The sequence below is a fragment of the Macaca nemestrina genome, chromosome X (assembly GCF_043159975.1).
Source record: "Macaca nemestrina isolate mMacNem1 chromosome X, mMacNem.hap1, whole genome shotgun sequence".
In the NCBI taxonomy this organism is placed as follows: domain Eukaryota; kingdom Metazoa; phylum Chordata; class Mammalia; order Primates; family Cercopithecidae; genus Macaca; species Macaca nemestrina.
The window spans coordinates 53,666,914-53,689,615 of record NC_092145.1 but is presented as its reverse complement, the minus strand read 5'-3'; the positions used below and the strand labels follow the sequence as shown (position 1 = coordinate 53,689,615).

General features: G+C 39.5%; 1 protein-coding gene across 6 annotated transcripts in view; it reads left to right on the top strand.

Annotated features, from left to right (window-relative positions):
- The window catches only part of LOC105499321 (armadillo repeat containing X-linked 1), a 35,311-nt gene extending 17,786 nt beyond the window's left edge, over positions 1 to 17,525 (top strand). The window contains exons 1-5 of one of the 6 annotated variants that reach the window (XM_011771853.3): positions 12,939 to 13,473; positions 13,789 to 13,839; positions 13,962 to 14,009; positions 14,387 to 14,451; positions 15,636 to 17,525. In XM_011771853.3, the coding sequence (XP_011770155.2) occupies positions 15,758 to 17,119 (1,362 nt within the window). In that variant the 5' untranslated portion in view covers positions 12,939 to 13,473; positions 13,789 to 13,839; positions 13,962 to 14,009; positions 14,387 to 14,451; positions 15,636 to 15,757 and the 3' untranslated portion in view covers positions 17,120 to 17,525. Of the gene's footprint in view, positions 1 to 12,938; positions 13,474 to 13,785; positions 13,840 to 13,961; positions 14,010 to 14,386; positions 14,452 to 15,635 lie in introns of those variants that run through there. The other 5 variants (XM_011771852.3, XM_071088800.1, XM_024786926.2 and 2 more) reach the window with 5 other exon arrangements.
- Positions 17,526 to 22,702: the final 5,177 nt, after the last annotated feature.

Below are 22,702 nucleotides of genomic sequence, written 5' to 3'. Positions count from 1 at the left end.
AGAGCTCCTGAAGGAAGCACTAAACATGGAAAGGAACAACTGGCACCAGCCACTGCAAAAACATGCCAAATTGTAAAGACCGTCAATGCTAGGAAGAAACTGCAACAACTAAAGAGCAAAATAACCAGCTAACATCTTAATGACAGGATCAAATTCACACATAACAATATTAACCTTAAATGTAAATGGGCTAAAACCCCAGTTAAAAGACACAGACTGGCAAATTGGATAGTCAAGACTCAACAGTGTGCTGTATTCAGGATACCCATCTCATGTGCAGAGACACACATAGGCTCAAAATAAAGGGATGGAGGAAGATCTACCAAGCAAATGGAAAGCAGAAAAAAGCAGGGGTTGCAATTGTAGTTTCTGATAAAACAGACTTTCAACCAACAAAAATCAAAAGAGACAAAGAAGGCCATTACGTAATGGTAAAGGGATCAATTCAACAAGAAGAGCTAACTATCCTAAATATATATGCACCTAATACAGGAGCACCCAGATTCATGAAGCAAGTCCTTAGAGACCTACAAAGAGATTTAGACTCCCACACAATAATAATGGGAGATTTTAACACCCCACTGTCAACATTAGATAGATCAACCAGACAGAAGGTTAACAAGGATATCCAGGACTTGAACTCAGCTCTGCACCAAGCGGACCTAATAGACATCTACAGAACTCTCCACCCCAAGTCAACAGAATATACATTCTTCTCAGCACCACATCACACTTATTCCAAAATTGACCACATAGTTGGAAGTAAAGCACTCCTCAGCAAATGTAAAAGAACAGAAATCACAACAAACTGTCTCAGACCACAGTGCAATCAAATTAGAACTCAGGACTAAGAAACTCAATCAAAACCGCTCAACTACATGGAAACTGAACAACCTACTCCTGAATGACTACTGGGTACATAACGAAATGAAGGCAGAAATAAAGATGTTCTTTGAAACCAGTGAGAACAAAGATGCAACATACCAGAATCTCTGGGACACATTTAAAGCAGTGTGTAGAGGGAAATTTATAGCACTAAATGCCCACAAGAGAAAGCAGGAAAGGTCTAAAATCGACACCCTAACATCACAATTAAAAGAACTAGAGAAGCAAAAGCAAACAGATTCAAAAGCTAGCAGAAGGCAAGAAATAACTAAGATCAGAGCAGAACTGAAGGAGATAGAGACACAAAAAACCCTCCAAAAAATCAATGAATCCAGGAGTTGGTTTTTTGAAAAGATCTACAAAATTGATAGACTGCTAGCAAGACTAATAAAGAAGAAAAGAGAGAAGAATCAAACAGATGCAATAAAAAATGATAAAGGAGATATCACCACCAATCCCACAGAAATACAAACTACCATCAGAGAATGCTATAAACACCTCTATGCAAATAAACTAGAAAATCTAGAAGAAATGAATAAATTCCTGGACAGATACACCCTCCCAAGACTAAACCAGGAAGAAGTTGAATCCCTGAATAGACCAATAACAGGCTCTAAAACTGAGGCAATAATTAATAGTTTACCAACTGAAAAAAGTCCAGGACCAGATGGATACACAGCAGAATTCTACAAGAGGTACAAAGAGGAGCTGGTACCATTCCTTCTGAAACTATTCCAATCAACAGAAAAAGAGGGAATCCTCCCTAATTGGCTTTATGAGGCCGGCATCATCCTGATACCAAAGCCTGGCAGAGACAAAAAAAAGAGAATTTTAGAGCAATATCCTTGATGAACATCATTGCAAAAATCCTCAATAAAATACTGGCAAACCAAATCCAGCAGCACATCAAAAAGCTTATCCACCACGATCAAGTGGGCTTCATCCTTGGGATGCAAGCCTGGTTCAACATATGCAAATCAATAAATGTAATCCATCACATAAACAGAACCAAAGACAAAAACCACATGATTATTTCAATAGATGCAGAAAAGGCCTTCGATAAAATTCAACAGCTTTTCACGCTAAAAACTCTCAGTAAACTAGGTATTGATGGGATGTTTCTCAAAATAATAAGAGCTATTTATGATAAACCCACAGCCAATGTCATACTGAATTGGCAAAAACTGGAAGCATTCCATTTGAAAACTGGCACAAGACAGGGATGCCCTCTCTCACCACTCCTATTCAACATAGTGTTGGAAGTTAAGGCCAGGGCAATCAGGCAGGAGAAAAAAATAAAGGGTATTCAATTAGGAAAAGAGAAAGTCAAATTGTCCCTGTTTGCATAGGACATGATTGTATATTTAGAAAACCCCATCATCTCAGCCCAAAATCTCCTTAAGCTGATAAGCAACTTCAGCAAAGTCTCAGGATACAAAATCAATGTGCAAAAATCACAAGCATTCCTATACACCAGTAACAGACAAACAGAGAGCCAAATCATGAGTGAACTCCCATTCACAATTGCTTCAAAGAGAATAAAATACCTAGGAATCCAACTTACAAGGGATGTAAAGGACCTCTTCAAGGAGAACTACAAACCACTGCTCAGTGAAATAAAAGAGGACACAAACAAATGGAAGAACATGCCAAGCTTATGGATAGGAAGAATCAATATTGTGAAAATGGCCATACTGCCCAAGGTAACTTATAGATTCAATACCATCCCCATCAAGCTACCAATGACTTTCTTCACAGAACTGGAAAAAACTACTTTAAAGTTAATGTGGAACCAAAAAAGAGTCCACATTGCCAAGACAATCCTAAACAAAAAGAACAAAGCTGGAGGCATCACGCTACCTGACTTCAAACTATACTACAAGGCTATAGTAACCAAAACAGCATGGTACTGGTACCAAAACAGAGATATAGACCAATGGAACAGAACAGAGCCCTCAGAAATAATATCACACATCTAAAACCATCTGATCTTTGACAAACCTGACACAAACAAGAGATGGGGAAAGGATTCCCTATTTAATAAATGGTGCTGTGAAAACTGGCTAGCCATATGTAGAAAGCTGAAACTGGATCCCTTCCTTACACCTTGTACAAAAATTAATTCAAGATGGATTAAAGACTTAAATGTTAGACCTAAAACCATAAAAACCTAGAAGAAAACCTAGGTAATACCATTCAGGACATAGGCATTGGCAAGGACTTCATGTCTAAAACACCAAAAGCAACGGCAACAAAAGCCAAAATTGACAAATGGGATCTTATTAAACTAAAGAGCTTCTGCACAGCAAAATAAACTACCATCAGAGCCAACAGGCAACCTACAGAATGCAGAAAATTTTTGCAATCTACTCATCTGACAAAGGGCTAATATCCAAAACCTATAAAGAACTCGATCAAATTTACAAGAAAAAAACAAACAACCCCATCAAAAAGTGGGCAAAGGATATGAACAGACACTTCTCAAAAGAAGACATTCATACAGCCAACAGACACATGAAAAAATGCTCATCATCACTCGCCATTAGAGAAATGCAAATCAAAACCACAATGAGATACCATCTCACACCAATTAGAATGGCAATCATTAAAAAGTCAGGAAACAACAGGTGCTGGAGAGGATGTGGAGAAATAGGAACACTTTTACACTGTTGGTGGGATTGTAAACTACTTCACTTCCACAACCATTGTGGAAAACAGTGTGGCGATTCCTCAAGGATCTAGAACTAGAAATACCATATGACCCAGCCATCCCATTACTGGGGATATACCCAAAGGATTGTAAGTTATGCTGCTATAAAGACACATGCACACATATGTTTATTGCAGCACTATTCACAATAGCAAAGACTTGGAATCAACCCAAATGTCCATCAGTGACAGACTGGATTAAGAAAATGTGGCACATATACACCGTGGAATACTATGCAGCCATAAAAAAGGATGAGTGCGTGTCCTTTGTAGGGACATGGATGCAGCTGGAAACCATCATTCTCAGCAAACTATCGCAAGAACAGAAAACCAAATACCGCATGTTCTCACTCATAGGTGGGAATTGAACAATGAGATCACTTGGACACAGGAAGGAGAGCATCACACACCGGGTCCTATTTTGGGGAGGGGGTGGAGGGAGGGATAGCATTAGGAGATATACCTAATGTGAATGACGAGTTAATGGGTGCAGCACACCAACATGGCACATGTATACATATGTAACAAACCTGCATGTTGTGCACATGTACCCTAGAACTTAAAGTATAATAATAAAAAAAAAAAGTGGGCAAAGTATATGAACAGACACTTCTCAAAAGAAGACATTTATGCAGCCAACAGACAAATGAAAGACTGCTCATCATTACCGGTCATCAGAGAAATGCAAATCAAAAGCACAATGAGATACCATCTCACATCAGTTAGAATGGTGATCATTAAAAAGTCAGGAAAAAACAGGTGCTGGAGAGGATGTGGAGAAATAGGAACACTTTTACACTGTTGGCGGGACTGTAAACTAGTTCAACCATTGTGGAAGACAGTGTGGCAATTCCCCAAGGGTCTAGAATTAGAAATACCATTTGACCCAGTCATCCCATTACTGGGTATATACCCACAGGATTATGAATCATGGTACTTTAAAGATATATGTATAAGTATTGTTATTGTGGCACTCTTCACAATAGCAAAGACTTGGAACCAACCCAAATGTCCATCAATGATAGACTGGATAAAGAAAATGTGACACATATACACCATGGAATACTATGCAGCCATAAAAAGGATGAGTTCATGTCCTTTGTAGGGACATGGATGAAGCTGGAAATCATCATTCTCAGCAAAGTATCGCAAGGACAGAAAACCAAACACTACATGTTCTCACTCATAGGTGGGAATTGAACAATGAGAACTCTTGGACACAGGGCAGGGAACATCACACACTGGGGCCTGTCATGGAGTCGGGGGATGTGGGAGGGATAGCATTAGGAGAAATACCTAATGTAAATGACGAGTTAATGGGTGCACCAAACCAACATGGCTCATGTATACATATGTAGCAAACCTGCACGTTGTGCACATGTACCCTAGAACTTAAAGTATAATAAAAAATAAAAATAAAAATAAAAAAGTGGTATATATAAAAAAGAAAACAATCTTAATCTAGTTATAGGAAAATAACTCATTACTTCTAGGGGAACAATAATTTGAATGACTGGTTTTCTTATCACAATGAAGGCTAGAAAAGAGTGGAACATCTTTAAAGCATTGAAAGAAAAGAATTGCCAACCCATAAATCTACATCCAGCAAAAATATCCTTCAAAAATGAAGACAACATGAAAATATTCTCAGATGAAGGATAGCTAACATAATTTGTTGCCAGTAGACATGCTGGACCAGAAATGTTAAAAGAATCTCTTCAGACTAAAGGAAAATGATACCAGAGGGAAACTTGAACCTCGGGAATGGAGAAGCAATAGAAATTACAAATATCTGGGTAAATAGAAAATACTTTTTCCTCTTTTGTTCTTTAAAAATAACTGTTACACTAGTTTCTTATTGCTGTAACAAATTGTATAAAAAGTTACCACACACTCGATTGCTCAAAACAAGACAAATATATTATCACACAGTTCTGCAGGTCAGAAGACTAAAACCGGTTGAAAGGGCTGTGTTACCACTGGATGCTCTAGTGGAGAACCTATTTTTGAAAGGGCTGTGTTACCACTGGATGCTCTAGTGGAGAATCTATTTCCTTGCATTTTCCAGCTTCCACAGGCTGCCTGAATTCCACTGTTTCATTGCCTGATTCTATTGTCACATCTTTTCCTGACTCATCTGCCTCCTTCCTTCCTTTACAAGAACCCTGTGATTACACTGGGCCCATCCAGATAGTACTAGATAATCTTTCTATCTCAATATTCTTAACATAATCACATCTGCAAAGTCCCTTTTGCTATATGAGGTAACATATTCACAGGTTCCAATATGTAGACATCTTTGAGGAGCCATTATTCTTCCCACCACAACAATTGTCAAGGATTCAATAATTCTTATACAATTTAAAGTGTTCTAGAGCATAGGAAAATGTAGAAATGTACCCAATTCGTTCTCTAAGGCTAACATAATACTTACATCCAAACAAAGAAGAATAGAAGTAAAAAAGTAAACGTGAGAGGTCAGTCTAACTTAGAACTACAGACGAAAATATCCAAAATAAAATAGTAGTAAATTCAAGCTAGTACTGTGGCAAAATAATAGAACAGTGCAAATAGTCATATTTTTATGTCTGTGTTATCTTTGCTAGATTTTAGCATCAACATTATGGAGGCTATGCCTGGACTCAACAATACGGACTTCTACTCACCAAGGCTGATCTTGTACTAATACTAAGTGCTCAACCTGACAACAGAGAAGATGATGAGCTTCTATAAGACACCATTCCTTAGGGGTATCAGTCAGTCCCATGGTCGTAGGATTATTACATGGGACACCTTTCATCATGGCAAAAACAGAAACTTTTCCTCATGGAAATGAACATGTATTTCAGACACACATTTACCTTTTTGCTGACAATGATTCTGTCATCACCATCTCCATGGACTTCCAGAATGCCTTAATCATCATCAGGGTATCCTACACAAAGTTGTCTCTGACCAAGGAACTCATTTAATGACAAGTGAAGTGCACATCCAAAGATTCACTAGTCTTTACTGCTTACTTTACCATGCAGAAGCAGCTTGCCTTACACAAAAATAAATAACTTACTGGAAGCTTAGTTATGGGATCAGCTGTTCCTGGGAGTACTGTATGAGAAGATTGCAATAGGTGCTTTAACAGAACCACCCATATATTGTGCTTTTTCCCCCCATAGTGAGGTTACACAGGACTAGGAATAAAGCAGTCATGAAAGGAGTGGCCCTTTTCACTATTACACCAGTTAACCTACTGAAGAAATATGTGATTCTTGTTTTCTGTCTTCATAACCTTGGACTCTTAGGTACAGCAGGGATGAATGCTTTCACCAGGGAATAAAGCTATGATTCCATTACATTAAAAGCTGAGACTACATTCTGACCATTTTTGTCCTCTCCTGCCACTGAACTGACAGGCAGGGAAAGGGGCTGCTATAGTGGCTAGAGGGATTGAACCCAATTACTAAGGGGAAATAAGGTTGCTGCTATACAAACAGGGAGAGCTATGCTCAGAGCCCACGGATACTTACTGGGGCACCTCCTAGTACTGCTTTGCCTAATAGTCCTGGTAAGTGGGAAAGTGCAGAAATTCAATAAACACAGGATTGAAGATTAGGGTGACTGCGTCAGGGAAATAATTTTGACCAGGTTGCTGTAAGGGGAATATGAAATGGGTGGTAGAAGAATGAGGTTGATTATTAACTTTGGCCTCATGATCAGCTTCAGAGAGAAACTGTAACAGCTATGCACATCTTTGTTAATTTAATTTTTTCTTCCTTTCCTCTGTTTATATGAAAAACACTTGAGACAATTGTTATAAATCAGGTTTCAGGTGGGCGAATATGGTTGCATTAGCATTATCCTGTAACAGTACAATGGCTGATGGGATTTTTTTTTGTCCCTGCCTCCCTGTTGGGAGAATAGAATAGCAAGAATAGATGCTGAATGTGAAAGGAGTAGGCCATGGTGGTTAGTCTTTATTTTCCCACACATCCTTATTAATTTCCTGTCCTTCTCAGCCCTGGGAGGCTGATCCTTAGGGACTACATCCCCCTGGCTCCATTTGTAATTGACTTCTGCTTGGGATTGGTCAATGGAATGCACTGGCACAGCTTTGGCGGGAAGAAGAGAGAAGACAATGTATTTCTTCACTGCTCCCATTCTGATTTGGACTATTTTTTATTGGCAGTGACTACATCCCTTCAAGATTTTAGCTTCTTCCAGAAGTCCCCTCCTCCATGACTCTAGCTCTCACTAGGCTCCAGAAATACTATTTCTTCCTCTTGCCCTTTTAGGCCTAGGATAATAGCTACCTGCTATTGCTAACCTCTGGGTGCCACAAAATTGCTTGTTGGGTCTCATAATCTTGCATTTCCCTCTGTAAGTAGTCTCTACATTAAAGTCCCTTGAACCATCTGATTTAGATTGTTTTTTCTAGCTAGGACTCTGACTGAGGTGCTGGTATGAGGCCTAGAATTACTGCAGCTATTTTGATACCATTACAATGCACAGTCAAGGATAAAGCTTATATGTAAGGAATGAAGCAGAATCTTAGTCAAATTGTACTTAAAGTCGGATAACTTCTGGATGCAACTTACTGAAGTAAGAATAGGTGAATATTTCTTAAATATGACAAAATATATACATTTCTAACAAGAAGCCTTTCATGTTTAAGGGATAAACACTAGAAGCATTTCCATTAAAATTAGGAAAAAGACAAGAATACCAGTTATTTCCATAATTATTTAACATTGTTCTAGAAGTACTAGTTAATGCAATTAACCAAGAGAAATAAATGTAATATTAATATTGGAAAGGAGGGGGCAGGCAAGATTATCATTACTACAAATGAAGCAAATCTAACAGAATCAACTAAAGACTACTTGAAACCTTTGGAACTCCATAAAAAGGCTGGTTATGAAATCAATAGATTAAAAACTGATCACTTTCATATATAAAAACAACAAACAAAAATGTAAAAAAAGAAAAAATCCAAATGACAATAGGCACGGGAAAAGATAAGCTACTTTTGAATAAACTTAACAAAAAATTTGTAAGACATATCCATTCATTCAGTAAATATTGATCGATAACCTACAGTGTGCCAGGCAATGTTCTAGGAGTTATTTTTATTAAAAAACTGTAAAAACCCTGCTGAGAAAAATAAAGACAAATAAGTAGAAAAACTGGGTTGTTGGATAGAAAGATATTCCTGTGAAGATGCCAATTATCCCTCAGTTAACTTATAAATTATATGCAACACAAATTGAAATTAAAAACGGTAGTTTTTAGGGGACTGTAACAAAATAACAGATTTTAGTCAGTAAGTAAATACATGTGAATAGGCAGGTAATGATAAAAAAGATGAGTTATGAGAGACCTTACCCTTCAGATATTGAAACATATTATGAAGACACTATAGTTAAAACAGTTTGTTATTTAAGAAGAAAGAAAAGATAACAGATTAAAGGAATATAATAAAGAATAAAGAACTAGATACAAACATATGTGGATGTGTAGATTATGATAATTATGGTAAAGATGGCACTTTAAATCAGTGAGCTCAAGAGGGGATTATCTGATAATTAGCATTAGGACAATTTACTAGCCATTTGGAAGAAAATAATTCCATATGGACCAAAAATAAATATAAAAGGAAACATAAAAATTAGGAGAAAACACAGATCTCCCTAAGCAGGATACAAACCTCAAAAATGTAAAGAAAAAAGTTGGTAAATTTTGTACTGTAAAGATGAAAAATTCTATATAGTAGAAGTCCAAAAAAATTATAAATCAGGAAAATATTTATAACACTTATGAAAGTCAAAAGACTCATTTGCTTAATTTGCAGAAAGTTCTTATGTATTAGTAAGAAAAAGATGAACAACCTAGTTAAAAAATGAGGAAAGACAGTACACAGAAAGATAAATACAGATGCTTAACAAACCTCTGAGAAGATGTTTAATCTCACTTATAATTAAATAAATTATTTGGAGTACAACATAGAATGCACATATATATATGTATGTATGTATGTATCTATCTGTCGATGTATATATTTATAAATTTAAGAGATGAAAGTTGGCAGCATGGGTAAAATTTAAAATGAACACCCATTTTGACACAAGTATTTTACTTCTAGGAATTTATCTTGAGGAAATAATATCATAGTTGCCAAAATATATGTATACAAAAGTCTTCACTGCAACATTTTTATAGTAGATAAAGATTAGGAAGAGGCTAAATATCAATCAGTAAGAGATCGGTTAAATTCTGGTAAATCCACGCTACAGAATATTAGTGTGTCTGCTAAAAGATTTACATGACATATCAGGTGAAAAAAATAGTTATGCAGGATAATATGCATACTATAATCCCAAATTATTTTAGAAAGATATATGTGTACACACACACATAATGTATCTACATATATTGTTTGGTAATATATATGAAACAACAACAAAACCTGGAAAGAGTCACCTGAAAAATTAACAGTGGTTTTCATAGGATTTATCCTAGGATTGAAGTAGATTGGTTATCACAGTAGTTATCAGAAGGGTGGGGGAAATTGAGATTTTTTATTTTCTCTTCCCCTCTTTTCCTAGTTACCACCTGCTTTCCTTCATCTCAGCTGAAAACTTCATTCTCTCTGCCCCAGTAAGGAAACTTTCCCTGATTCTCAGACTATACCACTTTTTTTAAAAACTACATTAACAGAGGTTTTTTCCTTTACAGTATTTCTCTGTGTGTGTGTGTGTGTGTGTGTGTGTGTGTGTGCACGCACGCTTATTTTATTAAGGTCTTATTTCCACCATGAGAGAAGAGTCTGTGTTGTTTTTGCTTACCAATACATTCCCAATAAGCTCAGCACTTGTGGCCACTCTCCCTACTTCCTTTCCTTCCCAGTATTATGATGTGGACAATTTAATTTTCCTCAGTCTTATGTAAAGGGTTATAAAAGTGCAGCTTTAGGCATCCCCCCAAATCATCCATACACAGATGAAGAACACATGAAAAACAAACAGCAAATGTCAGGTTACACTAAACAATGAAATATTAAGGGCACTCCCATTTACTTCAAGAATAAGATCCGGAGGCCCTCAATCACCATTATCATTCAAGCTAATTCTGGAGGTTCTGGTCAATGGAATACATGCAGAAAATGAAAGAATACGGAATATAAATACTCATGAAGAAGAAATGAAAAATCATCATTTGCAGATATTATGCATGCATACCTAGAAAAACCAAAAGTATCAATGAAAAAACTATTAGAAATAATAAGAATGGTCACTAAAGATAAATATATCATAATTAATTACTTTACCTGAGACAAACAATAACCAGGTAGAGCATGCAATCATAATGGGAATGTCATTCATATAAACAAAACACAAACATAATAAGAAATGAGTATAAAGAAACATAACATTTATTGAAAATCTCAAAAGTTGGCATGGATAGAAAGACTCCGTTTTTAAAGATATAAATTCTCTAATTAAAGTGCAGATTTATTGCAAGTACTGCAGTAAATGCCAATTGTTTTGTTTTGTATATTGTTCGACTTGGAACTTGACACATCCACATACATATACTGTATATTTGCAGGAAGAAAGGTGGATATCATTGAAAGAGCTTGGCAGTAGAATAGGCATTGCAGGGCAGTTTTGCATTCTACTTTACAGATTTCTGCACTTAAAAAATATAAGTATATAACTAGAGACAGAGAAGAGGGGAGAGGAATAGACTTTCTTTCTTTTTCTTTTTCTTTTTTTTTTTTGAGATGGAGTCTTGCTCTGTTGCCCAGGCTGGAGTGCAGTGGCACAATTTCAACTCACTGCAACCTCTGCTTCCTGGGTTCAAGCAATTCTCCTGCCTCGGTCTCTCAAGTAGCTGGGACTACAGGTGCGCGCCACCACCCCCAGCTAATTTTTGTATTTTTAGTAAAGACAAAGTTTTACCATGTTGGCCAGGCCTCGAACTCCTGACCTCAAGTGATCCGCCAGCTTCAGCATCCCACAGTGCTGGGCAGGAGTAGATTTTCTGTTGAGGGGATATATAGCTTTTTTTTTCAGGAAAGTATTAGTAGTTCTTACTTTTTAAAAGTCATACACGCCTGTGAGAATCCGATGAAAGCTATGGCTCCTTTCTCCACGAAAATGAATATACCTATGCACACAATCGCAGGTGGTCCACAAGGTTGTCCGTGTGAGAATGCCTACTCTGGGTTAATCCGTGGGGATTGTTCCTTGGGCATACATTTGGCTGAGTGGGCACCAAGGTGGATATGAACTGGCAGGCAGTAACTCTGCAACAAGATTAGGTTCTCTTTTTAAGGAAGCCAGAGGCCAAGAAGCCCAGCGGGCTGCACCTCTCTGGTCAGGTGGTGGCAGCACACAGTACTAGGAGCAACTACTCAGGCACCATGAATAACGGCAAGAGGCGTAGGTAGGAACAGTAAGCCCTTGGATGCATTGCTGAGTTACCTCTGTGGGAATTTGAGGAAGGAAGGGAAGGAGCCAGAGGTCTTTACTCTGATTGGTCACCTGAGTAAACGTGGCATTTACCACCTTGGTCACTCATCTATATATATTTTTGGAGTGAACAACAGACCAGTGCCTGAATACAGGGGATGAGAGGCTATGGAATGTGGAAGGGTGAGAGGGTAGCACCTTCTTCCGCTGTTGACAGGGCAGGGAGGATTAGAACATCTCTGCATCCCTCACACCCTCAGGTGCCTCAGCCTTGGTAGACTGGAATTCAATTCAAAGGCAGGTGATCAGAGTAGCCATCAAATCACCATAGGTTTATATAACAGTTGGTCAAGACTTTGGGATGTTAAATACACGCTTTAATTAAATAAGACAGGGTTGTGTTGCTTTTATCTTATCAAATTGCAAGTTGATTCAAAAATTGAAAAAGTAAGGAATCATTTGTGTAAAACGGCCAAGATTAGACAACTGGTTGTCTCTTTGTGGACTAATTCATAGATCATGTAAAAAATCCATTTTTTTTTCTTAAGAGATAGAGGCTTGCTCTCTGTCACCCAGGCTGGAGTGCAGTGGTGAGATCATAGCTCACTGCAGCCTTAAACTCCTGGGCTCCAGCAATCCACCCACCTCAGCCCGCTTTTCAATTTTAAAAATGAGTTATTTTGTTTTAAAAGCTACTATTTGGCTGTAACCAGTAGAAATATTTTCCTTCTGTTACAAATAAAATAACGAAATTAATGAGGCCTTTTGGGTTTTCTCTCCCGTTTAAACTCTCCACTCAAAGGAAGATAGCATCATTTTATTTTCTCAATATAAAAGTAATGCATTACTGATTTAAAAACAAATGAGCAGAAAAGTTTAAATAAGACACTCCCACGATCTGTCTCCTTTTCCAACACCTTGCTCCACATTTTACAGTGGTGCAGAAGAAATATTGGACATTCATGACTGGTGGTGGGGGGAGGTATAGAGAGAGACAGTTGGACTGAGACGAGAGAAGATAAAAAATTATTCCTCGAAGAGGAAGAAAAAGCCAACGGACACGGGAGCAGATACAGCCTCTCCCTGTAAGCCAAAGAAAGGCAAATTCCAACCACAAACGGAAGCTACTTCTGGTCTCCGGGATTGGCAAAGAGGAAAATGAGTGGCAGGACCTGATGTGTCAGGGAAGGAAGGGGAGGGCCGGCTTCTGCGGCACTGCTGATGGGAGTGGTAATTGGGGTCCTGATCTCACGGTTGACGTGGCCCTCACGTGAGCTGGAGCCGACGCGTGCAGACGTCCTTCTAATCTTAGTCTTCGTTTGGTCCGGTTGCACTCTCCCTATCGCCCAGAGGGCGAGAGGGCCTGTGGCCTGGGGGAAGGAGGACGAGGTTACTGCCTGGATCCCAGCAGGTTTGTGTGTGGATGGGCGTTGCCAGGGGATCCCTGCGGCGCGGGCAGTGAAGGGTGGAGGCCGAAGGGGGAGCAGTTCGCTTTCTCCAAACCCTTGCAGTATTCCTGTCCCTTTCTAGAACAAAAATGGTGGACCTTGGGGCCGGATTCCAGGGGCGACCCCAGACTCGGGCGTGGTGGGACCTTTAACATCCAGGGCCTTGAATCAGGGAGGGCAGATATTCGGATTCGTATCCTGTGTGCTGGTCCATCTACCAAGCCAGAATCTTGGGGCTGTGCGTCTGTCTGACAGTCATTCCCCTTTTCTTTCAGTAGGGCGCTGTGCCATTTGGGAACAAAGGAATAGTCTGCCTGGAATCCCTGCAGGTCAGTGTAAAGCTGGGGCTGTCCCGCGGCCCCCGGAAGGACTGGGATGACTGAGGTCCTTGCCTTAACTTGGGCCCTTTACCGACTCTCAAGCAATCTTCCTGCCATTTTTTTTCCTTTAGGAAAAAAGGATGTAACAGTGCCTGCAGGAAAAGTGCTTGTCATTGCGGGTAGGGTGCATTGGGGAGAGGGATAGAAGAGATCGGTTGGTTTTGTTTTCCTCCTCGTATTTTCCATATTCCCCCCTCGCCCCGCCCCGCCCCGCTTCCAGTGGTTTGAAAGGGGTGTGGTTTTTGCTGGGAAAATGGCCGACCGCTGGGGCTGCGGGAGGGAGGGCCGGAGGCGGGGACCGGGGGTGGGGGAACACTACGTAGCGGGAGGGCTGGTGTCAGCCGAGTCCAGAGAAGTGAGGGTAGGGTGACAGACAAAAAGGTAAACTCCGTTGACAGCCAGGACCCTGAATTAGGAAAAGCGGATGTTGGGACTCTCCGAAGTGCTTTTCTGTCCGCTGAGCCATCAGTTTCTGCCTTGTTGCTTGTGTCTGCAGATCTTGGGGCGGGAGGCCAGTCCAACCCTTGGAGCAGGAAGAAACGCAAAGTTGTCAAGAACCAAGTAGGTCATAATAAGGGTGATGGCATTATTTGGGAGTGGAGCATGGTGGCGACTGCAACTCGAGTGGGCCCGTGGACCCCCTCCACATCTCCCTTCTTCCCTTCTTCCCTTCTTCCCTACACAATTTCGGATCTTGCAAAATGAATTGCTCTGCAGGTACAAGACAGGGAAGCAAATAGCTGAGAAGGGGTGGGCGTCAAGAGAGTCCAGGGGTTGGGAGGACGTTACTCCAAATTACTGTTTGAGGTACAGTGTCCTTGGTGTTGGTCCGTCGACCAAGCACTCACTTCTGAAGTTTGTTAGTCTTGAAGGTTTAGTGGAAGCAGAAACTGAGGTAAGGGAGGTAAGAAATTGCTCCCGAGCAGAGGTAGTTGGTATAACGACACGGCGGGGGTGGGGGGTGAGTGGGGGTGTCCTGGTACCTTTGAGATGGAGGAGTTGGCGGAGGCAAGGACAGAGTTGGAGACCTTTACGCATTTCACGCCAGTCCGGCTTTTAGATATTCTCACTTCATTTTGTTACAAGGAAAATGTTAACAATGAAAATGTGTGGCGACATCTTCGGAGGATGCCAATGATAAGAGTAGGGGTGGAGGTGGAATGGAGGGTTAGAGGAATCATCGAAGGAGGAAGAGGGAGGGAGACAATGAATTCCAAAGCCGCACCTCTGTGAGGAGTGGAGGGCAACCGAAGGCGGGAAACATCGGGCAAGGCAGTTGTAAAGGGCTAGGAATTCAGAAGAGGGATGTATGTCCCGTCCCGGGTGATATCTGTATGTCCCCCTAGCTCTCGGCACCCCCTCCTCGCGTCCTTGTCTGCAGGTTTGCACGAAGCAGTGCCCTTGGAAGCAAGAAAGAGAAGGAAAAAACTGCCTGGACCTCTGTGGGTGCATGTGGGGGCGCCACTGTTCCCAGGACATCTGAAGGGCAGGATGGCAGGGAACTTTAACATTCTGGGGCGACGTGGTGGAACGTGAGGTTGGAGAGTCTTGAAGTGGGGAAAATTTCCAAACTTAGCTTCCGGATGGAAGAAAGGAATCAGTGATCTAGATATTAAGCCCCGAGTTTGCCAATATATCTGTATTTTTGTACGTTTGCTTGTTTTGCCGTTGTTTCAGTCTGTTTGCGTGGCAAAGACACAAAAGGAGGAGGAGCCTGAAATCTGAACTGCATCCTTTATTCCTAGGTCAAGCTGCCTCAGAGCCAGCCAGCAGTAGCTGCAGACTCCGCCCGCGACGTGTTCGCGCTTCTCTGGGCCAGAGCGAGCCTGTTCTGTGCTCCGGTTAAGAGATTTGTCCCGGCTATACCATGGGCCGCACTCGGGAAGCTGGCTGCGTGGCCGCTGGTGTGGTTATCGGGGCTGGTGCCTGCTACTGTGTATACAGACTGGCCTGGGGAAGAGACGAGAACGAGAAAATCTGGGATGAAGACGAGGAGTCTACGGACACCTCAGAGACTGGGGTTGAGACTGTGAAAGGAGCTAAAACTAACGTTGGGGCAGGGTCTGGGGCCAAACTTCAGGGTGATTCAAAGGTCAAGCCTGAGGTGAGTTTGGGACTCGAGGATTGTCCAGGTGTAAAAGAGAAGGCCCATTCAGGATCCCACAGTGGAGGTGGCCTAGAGGCCAAGGCCAAGGCCCTTTTCAACACGCTGAAGGAACAGGCAAGTGCAAAGGCAGGCAAAGGGGCTAGGGTGGGTACCATCTCTGGGAACAGGACCCTTGCACCGAGTTTACCCTGCCCAGGAGGCAGGGGTGGAGGCTGCCACCCTACCAGGAGTGGATCTAGGGCTGGGAGCAGGGCAAGTGGAAAATCCAAGGGAAAGGCCCGAAGTAAGAGCACCAGGGCTCCAGCTACAACATGGCCTGTCCGCAGAGGCAAGTTCAACTTTCCTTATAAAATTGATGATATTCTGAGTGCTCCCGATCTTCAAAAGGTCCTCAACATACTGGAGCGAACAAATGATCCTTTTATTCAAGAAGTAGCCTTGGTCACTCTGGGTAACAATGCAGCATATTCATTTAACCAGAATGCCATACGTGAATTGGGTGGTGTCCCAATTATTGCAAAACTGATAAAAACGAAAGACCCCATAATTAGAGAAAAGACTTACAATGCCCTTAATAACTTGAGTGTGAATGCAGAAAATCAAGGTAAGATTAAGACGTACATCAGTCAAGTGTGTGATGACACCATGGTCTGTCGCTTGGACTCAGCTGTGCAGATGGCTGGGTTAAGACTGTTAACCAACATGACTGTGACTAATCATTACCAACATTTGCTTTCCTATTCTTTTCCAGACTTTTTTGCTTTGTTATTCCTGGGAAATCACTTCACCAAGATACAGACTATGAAACTAATTATAAACTTTACTGAAAATCCAGCCATGACAAGAGAGCTGGTCAGTTGTAAAGTACCATCAGAATTGATTTCCCTTTTTAATAAAGAATGGGATAGAGAGATTCTTCTTAATATCCTTACCCTATTTGAGAATATAAATGACAACATAAAAAATGAAGGGCTTGCATCATCCAGGAAAGAATTCAGCAGAAGTTCACTTTTTTTCTTATTCAAAGAGTCTGGAGTTTGTGTTAAGAAAATCAAAGCACTAGCAAATCACAATGATCTGGTGGTGAAAGTAAAAGTCCTGAAAGTATTAACCAAACTCTAATTTGGAGTCTGTCCCAAAGAGTATTGAGGTATTTGCACTTGGTACGATGTGTTTTGTAAATTCTTTGTTTTTCATTGTGAATATATGGTAAAGAGATCTTTTCAGCTGCTATTTTGGAATAATGACTATCATATATCATAACAGTGACTGATGTTGGTTTTAATGGTTGGGTTGAGGATGAACCATTTTAATGATGCCAAATGGAATATTAGTACTTGTACACAGGAAGAATTTATTGATTTGATCTTATTACCTAGATTGAGATATTTTTACTCTTTCCTCTACCTAAACTGACAATGAATTAGTTATACATCATGAATAAGCTACACTTTTATATTAGTTTATATTTGTTAATCTAAGACTTGTGTTCCATCAATAAAGTTGTGTTTTAAGCAGCAGAAAAAAAAGACATTGTCCTTGTCCTTCAGTTTATGATCTGTTTGGAAAGGTAAGATATATGGAAACTAAAACAAAGAGATATTAACAAACCCAGGAGACCATCAATGCTTAGAGGCAGCAGAAACAGCTGCAGGCAACAGTGCGCAAGGAAAGTTTTACAAAGGAGAACTCTTAAGTAAGCTGGGTTTGAAGGACAGGATACAAAAAGTCAGAAGGGCACTCAAGACAGGAGGAGGGATGAAAAGAAAGGCATGGAGATGGGAATCCTTCTCCAGAGAGAAGTGCTGACCTGCTGGAATGGTAAGTGTAGGGAGGGTAGTGATGACAGAGAGTCAGGCGGTAAAGGTGAGTCCTATTCATGGAGCACCCCTAACTGCTAAACTGGGGTGTGTGAATATTACTGCATCCACCCCTGGGAGACATCAAGGCCTTTTGTGATCAGAGGAATGACAAGATGAAAGGAAAACGATATGGTAGATTTATGTGCGACAGGAGTCCAAGCTGGGGTGGGGATAGGAGTGGTGACTGGAGATTGGAAAAAACAGGAAGCTACCACAAGTTAGTCCAGGCATGAGATAATAAAGGTGTGAAGTTTTACTAGTGGCCATGGGAATGGTAAAGAGAGGATGGAAATGAGAGACCTTTTGAACCAAAAAGTGCTGAGATGTATTCTGGAGACATACAAAGAGGACCAATTTTATTTTAGGGTCCTTGGGGTATTTGACAGAAAAATGTCCTCTTGGCCAGTTCTGGTATTCATGTAAGTAAACAGTTACAACTTTGGAATAATAAGAAAGAATAAGTTTTAGTGCTTGTATCAGATTTCCTTTATAAGGTTGGTTAAGGTGGGGCCTTTATGGAACCATAGAGAGTGTTGTTGGGATACACATAGAAAATCTACCTCACTCCCACGCCTTAGTGAGGGTGAGGGTGTCAGGGGAGGAGCACTCTCAAACTGCTGGTGGGAGTATACACTGGTACAAGGTCCATTGGAATATATGCACATCCTTTGACCCTGTAATTCCACTTGTAGAAATGTATCTTTAGGAAATAATCACATAATTGGCTTGTAGGAAGCTGTGCATCTTCAAACTGTTTTGAAAGGTGTAAAGTTGTAAATGACTCAAGTATCTCAAGATAGGCAGTTAGCTAAATAAATTAATGTATGTCTACACATTTAAATATTATGCAGCTATTGAAAATATTGATGGACATCTACATTTACCTACATCAGAAATTCAGCATATAGTTTTTTTAAAAAAATAATTTTTAATTTTTGTGGGTATATAATAGGTATATATATTTATGGGTTACATGAGATATTTTGATACAGGCATGCAATGTATAATAATCACATCAGGGTTAATGGGGTATCGATCATCTCAAGCATTTATCCTTTGTGTTACAAACAATCCAGTTATACTCTTTTAGCTATTTTACAATGTACAATTAAATTATTATTGACTATAGTCACCCTGTTGAGCTATTGAATACTAGATCTTATTCATTATTTCTAACCATTTAGTTTTATTTATTTATTTTTAATTTTTATTTTACTTTAAGTTCCGGGATACATGTGCAGAACGTGCAGGTTTGTTACATAGGTGTACGTGTGCCATGGTGATTTGCTGCACCTATTAACCTGTCATCTAAGTTCCTTCTTCTTGTCCCCTACCCCCCAACAGGCTCTGGCATGTGTTGTTCCCCTCCCTGTGTCCATGTGTTCTCATTGTTCAGCTCCCACTTCTGAGTGAGAACATGCGGTGTTCGGTTTTTTGTTCCTGTGTTAGTTTGCTGAGGATAATGGCTTCCAACTTCATCCATGTCCCTGCAAATGACATGATCTCATTACTTTTTAGGGCTGCATAGTATTCCATGGTGTATATATACCACATTTTCTTTATCCAGTCTATCGTTGATGTGCATTTGGGTTGGTTCCATGTCTTTGCTATTGTAAATAGTGTTGCAATAAACATACGCATGCATGTGTCCTTATAGTAGAATGATTTATAATCGTTTGGGTATATACCCAGTAATGGGATTGCTGGGTCAAAAGGTATTTCTGGTTCTAGATCCTTGAGGAATCACCACACTGTCTTCCACAATGGTTGAACTAATTTACATTCTCACCAACAGTGTAAAAGTGTTCCTATTTCTCCACAGCCTTGCCAGAATCTGTTGTTTCTTGACTTTTTAATAGTAGCCATTCTGACTAGTGTGAGGTGGTATCTCACTGCGGTTTTGATTTGCATTTCTCTAATGATCAGTGGTGTTGAGCCTTTTTTCATGTTTCTTGGCCACATAAATGTCTTCTTTTGAGAAGTGACTGTTCATATACTTTGCCCACTTTTTGATGGGGTTGTTTGTTTTTTACTTGTAAATTTATTTAAGTTCCTTGTAGATTTTGGATATTAGACCATTGTCAGATGAGTAGACTTCAAAAATTTTCTCCCATTCTGTAGTCTATCCATTTTTTGTACCCATTAAGCATTCCCACTTCCCACTTCCCCTCAGTCTTTGGTAACCGTCATTCTACTCTCTTATGAGTTCAATTGTTTGAATTTTTATCTTCCACAAATAAGAGAGAACGGCAGCATATAATCTTAAGTGGGAAAAGTAGGCTGTAAAATCACATGCCACACTTTTTATGAAGAAAACATATCTAAATTATCTCTGCATAAACTCTGCTGCATACTCCGAGAATGTTATTAGTTCTCTATGGATGATTTTATCGACTTTTTACCCATAAAATTAAGATATATCTGCATATTTAAATATTCTGCAGCCATTGAAAATATTGATTGACATCTACATTTATTTACATGGAAAAAATGCAGCATATAATTTTAAATAGGAAAGGTGGTTACATGACTATATACACAGTATATCCCATTTTTGAGAAGTATCAAGCTTTATATGCATTAAAACTTCTCAAAGGCTATATACCCAAATGAGAAGAGTAGTTATTTATTGGTAAAATGATAATGTATGAATTTAATATTTATTCTTTTATTCTCATGTATGTTTTCCTATCTATAATAGATGTTGAGTTGTGTAATTGTTGGGAAAGAAAAATGTCGAATTCAGGTAAGGTTGGAAGTTAAGGAGATGATAGAATGGCAGAGTTTACATGGATATTTTTGGAACACATACTGAGTGGAAAATATTTACACCAAAAAGGGAGATGCATTAAAATTATAGATGTATTGTGAAGATGTGGATAATATCACATTGGGGTAATGTACATAAAATGCTAAAATAGTGTTGGAATATAGCAGTTAATTATTGAAAGTGAACACCCTTAGTTTTCAAAATGGCAGAGTCGAAAATTTTTGGTTTCCTTTTTTTCTAAGGTGTCATTCTACCATACACAAGTGGCATTTGGTAAACAAAATGTTAAAATAATTTCTCTTAGGTGTAGGGTCTTTGTTCTCTTTTAAGAATTGAGAATGCTTCCTTGCTGTGATCTTGTCAATTTCTACGACATTTCTGATGTCTCAGTGATGTTACTGTGGTTTAGACATGAAGCCTAAGTCAGTGTTTCTCAAAGTAGTGTTGGTGGAATACCAGGAATGCATGTATATGTTTTTAGGTTTCACAAGTTCCCTAGAAATGTCTTTTAAATGTTGTTTTCAGGTCACTGATAATTTAAATAAATTCGTTATAAATATATTTTGTATTTTAACGTGTTACCCAGTGATTTTGGAGCCAAATTTTGGGTTTATATTAAATATTGTCATGGTACTAAGCAGCACTATTGTATTCATTCATCATAAGATAGACTTGTTTAGTATCTCCAAAATTATGATGCACTTACAACTGATGATACCTTAGCATTGTGTCATAGTTTAATTAGAAGTATTTTTCTTTATTTTTAATTTAATTTAACTTAATTAATTAATTTATTTTTGAGACGGAGTTTTGCTCTTGTTGCCCAGGCTGGAGTGCAATGGCACAATCTCGGCTCACTGCAACCTCTGCCTCCCAGGTTCTAGCGATTCTCCTGCCTCAGCCTCCTGAGTAGCTGGAATTACAGGTGCCCGCCACCACGCCCAGCTAATTTTTTGTATTTTTAGTAGAGACGGGGTTTCATCATGTTGGCCAGACTGGTATTGAACTCCTGACCTCAGGTGATCCACCCACCTCGGCCTCCCAAGGTGTTGGGATTACAGGCGTGAGCCACTGCGCTCGGCCAACTTTTCCTTCTTAGTGGTATACAAAATAATTATGTAGGCTGAGTGTGGTGGCTCACACCTGTAATCCCAGCACTTTGGGGGGACGAGGTGGGCAGAACCTGAGGTCAGGAGTTTGAGACCAGCCTGGCCAACGTGGCGAAATCCCGTCTCTACTAAAAATACGAAAATTAGCCGGGTGTGGTGGCACAAGCCTGTAATCCCAGCTACTCAGGGGGTTGAGGCATGATAATTGCTTCAACCTGGGAGACAGAGGTTGCAGTGAGCCGAGATCGCGCTACTGCACTCCAGCCTGGGTGACAGAGCAAGACTCCATCTAAAAAAATAAATAAAATAAATAAATAAATAAAATAAAAATAAAATAATTATGTATTTAATAATCAGAGGCATCATAGATTAATGAAATTCTTTTTCTAGTCAATGACAAAAATGTAAAGATGTACTCAATATGCAGCAGATGTATTTCCTCTATAATACATAAGTTTGTACTTGCAGAGATTTTGCAGGAGTTTGAGTAAGGACACTGGCAGAAGGATGAGATTGTATCATCAGGCTCTCCTTAATGAAGGAATGTTTAAATTAAGAGAGTTCGTGTTGTCAACAATACCATGTTCATGTTACAGATTGTGATTTAGGGCTGCCAAAGCAACATTATCAATCTCGTGAAATTATATGTTATTTACATTTCTTTGGCTTTATAGCTTGGCTTATTTTTAATTTGTGAAGTCGCTTTGTTTTATACTTTCTGTGAAAGCTGTAAATGAACAAAGACTAATATAATATAAAATTTCTTCTAAAAAGTATGCTATCTGTCTGGAAAAGATAAGTGTTGAGAATAGATGTCTACTTGTAATATACATGATTGTGTATAATAGAAACATTTTAAAATAAAACATTAAAATGTGTGTATAAAATTCTTGAAGCATTTGTTTTTGGTTTTAGGTATGTAAATTTTTAAGTAACATCATAATAAAAATAATTTCAAACAATG